This window comes from Corvus brachyrhynchos, unplaced genomic scaffold (genome assembly GCF_000691975.1).
Source record: "Corvus brachyrhynchos isolate BGI_N302 unplaced genomic scaffold, ASM69197v1 scaffold5, whole genome shotgun sequence".
NCBI lineage: Eukaryota > Metazoa > Chordata > Aves > Passeriformes > Corvidae > Corvus > Corvus brachyrhynchos.
This window is the reverse complement of record NW_008238321.1, coordinates 6,467,252-6,469,272: the sequence shown is the minus strand read 5'-3', so window position 1 is coordinate 6,469,272 and position 2,021 is coordinate 6,467,252. Positions and strand designations below refer to the sequence as shown.

General features: G+C 63.5%; 1 protein-coding gene across 1 annotated transcript in view; it reads left to right on the top strand.

Moving 5' to 3' along the window:
- The window catches only part of MYO15A (myosin XVA), a 23,025-nt gene extending 21,288 nt beyond the window's left edge, over positions 1-1,737 (top strand). Inside the window, exons 62-66 of the mRNA XM_017734279.1 lie at positions 6-244; positions 343-476; positions 902-1,035; positions 1,244-1,384; positions 1,474-1,737. Coding sequence (XP_017589768.1) covers positions 6-244; positions 343-476; positions 902-1,035; positions 1,244-1,384; positions 1,474-1,575 — 750 coding nt within the window. The 3' untranslated portion in view covers positions 1,576-1,737. The remainder of the gene's footprint in view (positions 1-5; positions 245-342; positions 477-901; positions 1,036-1,243; positions 1,385-1,473) is intronic.
- Positions 1,738-2,021: the final 284 nt, after the last annotated feature.

The following is a 2,021-nucleotide window of genomic DNA, read 5'->3' as shown; positions in this document are numbered from 1 at the left end:
TACAACCAGGTCGGGCGACCCCATCAGCCTCCCCCAGGGCCACCTCCCTGTCTCCCTCAGAGCGTGCCCTGTCCCCAAGCCGTGTCCCTGTGCTCTTGTCACCCCCCCAGGTGCTCCCTGACTACCTCAAGGGCCTGTTCACCATCCTGCCACCGGTGAGGCCAGGAGAGCAGCACTTCCCGCACGTGGCCAAGCTGGCCGCCCTCCAGCACCGAGCCAAGGACCGCCACCACCTCCCCACCGTGTACGCAGGGCACAGGGCACCTGGAGGGGGGAAACACATGTCCCATGGGATTTGGGACCCACTGGCCAGTGCTGGCCCTGATCCCAGGCTCCCCACAGGCGGGAGATGCAGGACTACGTCCCTCCGCAGCTCTTCCGCCTGCTGAAGCCCCAGTCCTGGCTGCAGATGGTGACCCAGCACGTGCAGCAAGCCCAGGCACTCAGTGCCCACCAGGCCAGGGCACAGTTCCTGGGTGAGGGGACAGCGATGGGGACAGGGATGGGGAGGTGATATTGAAAGGGAGAGGATGCTGAGAGATGCAATGCTAATGAGGACATAGTGCTAATGAGGATGTAATGCTGCTGGAGATGCAGTCCTGCTGGGGATGCAAGGCTGCTGGGGATGGGATGCTGCCTGGAGGGTGATGATGATGGGGATGGGATGCTGCCTGGAGGGTGATGATGATGGGGATGGGATGCTGCTGGGACAGGCAGCCCTTGTCTCTGTGTGGAGCCTGGGGTGCTGCATATGGAGGGCAGGATGCATTGGCAGGACAGGACAGGATGGGCTGCTTCCAGGCCCACGCTCGGACACCCAATTCCCTTGGCTGCTCCAGGGTGCAGGACAGGGCAGGTGGGGGTGGCAGTGGGCACTGAGAGCCTGTCCTCTGCCCTGCAGGGCTGCTGAGCGCCTACCCCATGTTTGGCTCGTCCTTCTTCTACATCCAGAGCTGCAGCAACAACGCCATTGTTTCACCCTGTATCCTGGCTGTCAACCAGAATGGCCTCAACTTCCTCAGCAAGGAGACCCATGTAGGTGTGGGGCTGTGTGGGACACATGGAAACATGGAATGGTTTGGGTTGGAACAAACCTTAAAGCTCATCCGGTTCCAATCCCTGCCATGGGCAGGGACACATTCCACTAGACCAGTTTGCTCCAAGCCCCGTCCAACCTGGGGTTCCCGGTCCCCTTGGAGGGGTTCCCAGGGCACACTGGCCACCCCCCCCCGTCCCCTCCCAGGAACCCATCGCCAAGTTCTCGCTGAATGAGATCCAGTCCACACGGACGCAGCGGCCGACGGCCGGATCCAGCTATCCCTATGTGGAGATCACGCTGGGAGACCTCCTGGCCCAGGGCATCACCCAACTGCAGCTGGAGCAGGTCGGGGACACTTGGGAAGGTCGGGGGAGCCCCGCTGGGGTTCCCACGGTGGTGGCACAGCGACTGACCACCGGTGTGTCCCCGTCTAGGGCCTGGAGCTGTGCCGTGTGGTGGCTGCGCACATGGAGAGGCTGCTGGGAGCCCGGGAGAAAAGGCTGACGCTGCCGCCCAGCGAGATCACCCTGCTCTGAGCCCGCCGTGGCCTTGGACCCCTGGCACCCCGGACCCCTGGCATAGGGGACAGAGGGTGCAGTGACCCTGGGGTGTCCCCAGCCTGGCCAGTGGCCGCTGTCCCCCTGTCACCAACCCACTGTTGTTCTGGGGTTTTATACACGCCCGGGAGTCTGGCATGACTCGGTGTCCGTGGTTTTGTGCTGCGCTCGCTGCTGCGGGGGGGATGCTGCTCACCGCATCCGTTTCCCCATCCATCCCCATGTGTTTCCTATTGCTGTGCCTCAGTTTCCCCAAGCTTCCCAGTGCCTCTGTTTCCCCATCCCGGTGTCTCAGTTTCCCCCACCCATCTCCGTGTTTGTTTCCCCATCGCGGTGTCTCAGTTTCCCCTCTAGCCCTCCCGTGCCTCAGTTTCCCCGTGGCCCCCCCCAGTCGCTCCCGCTCGCCGGTGGCGCTCGGCGCGCCC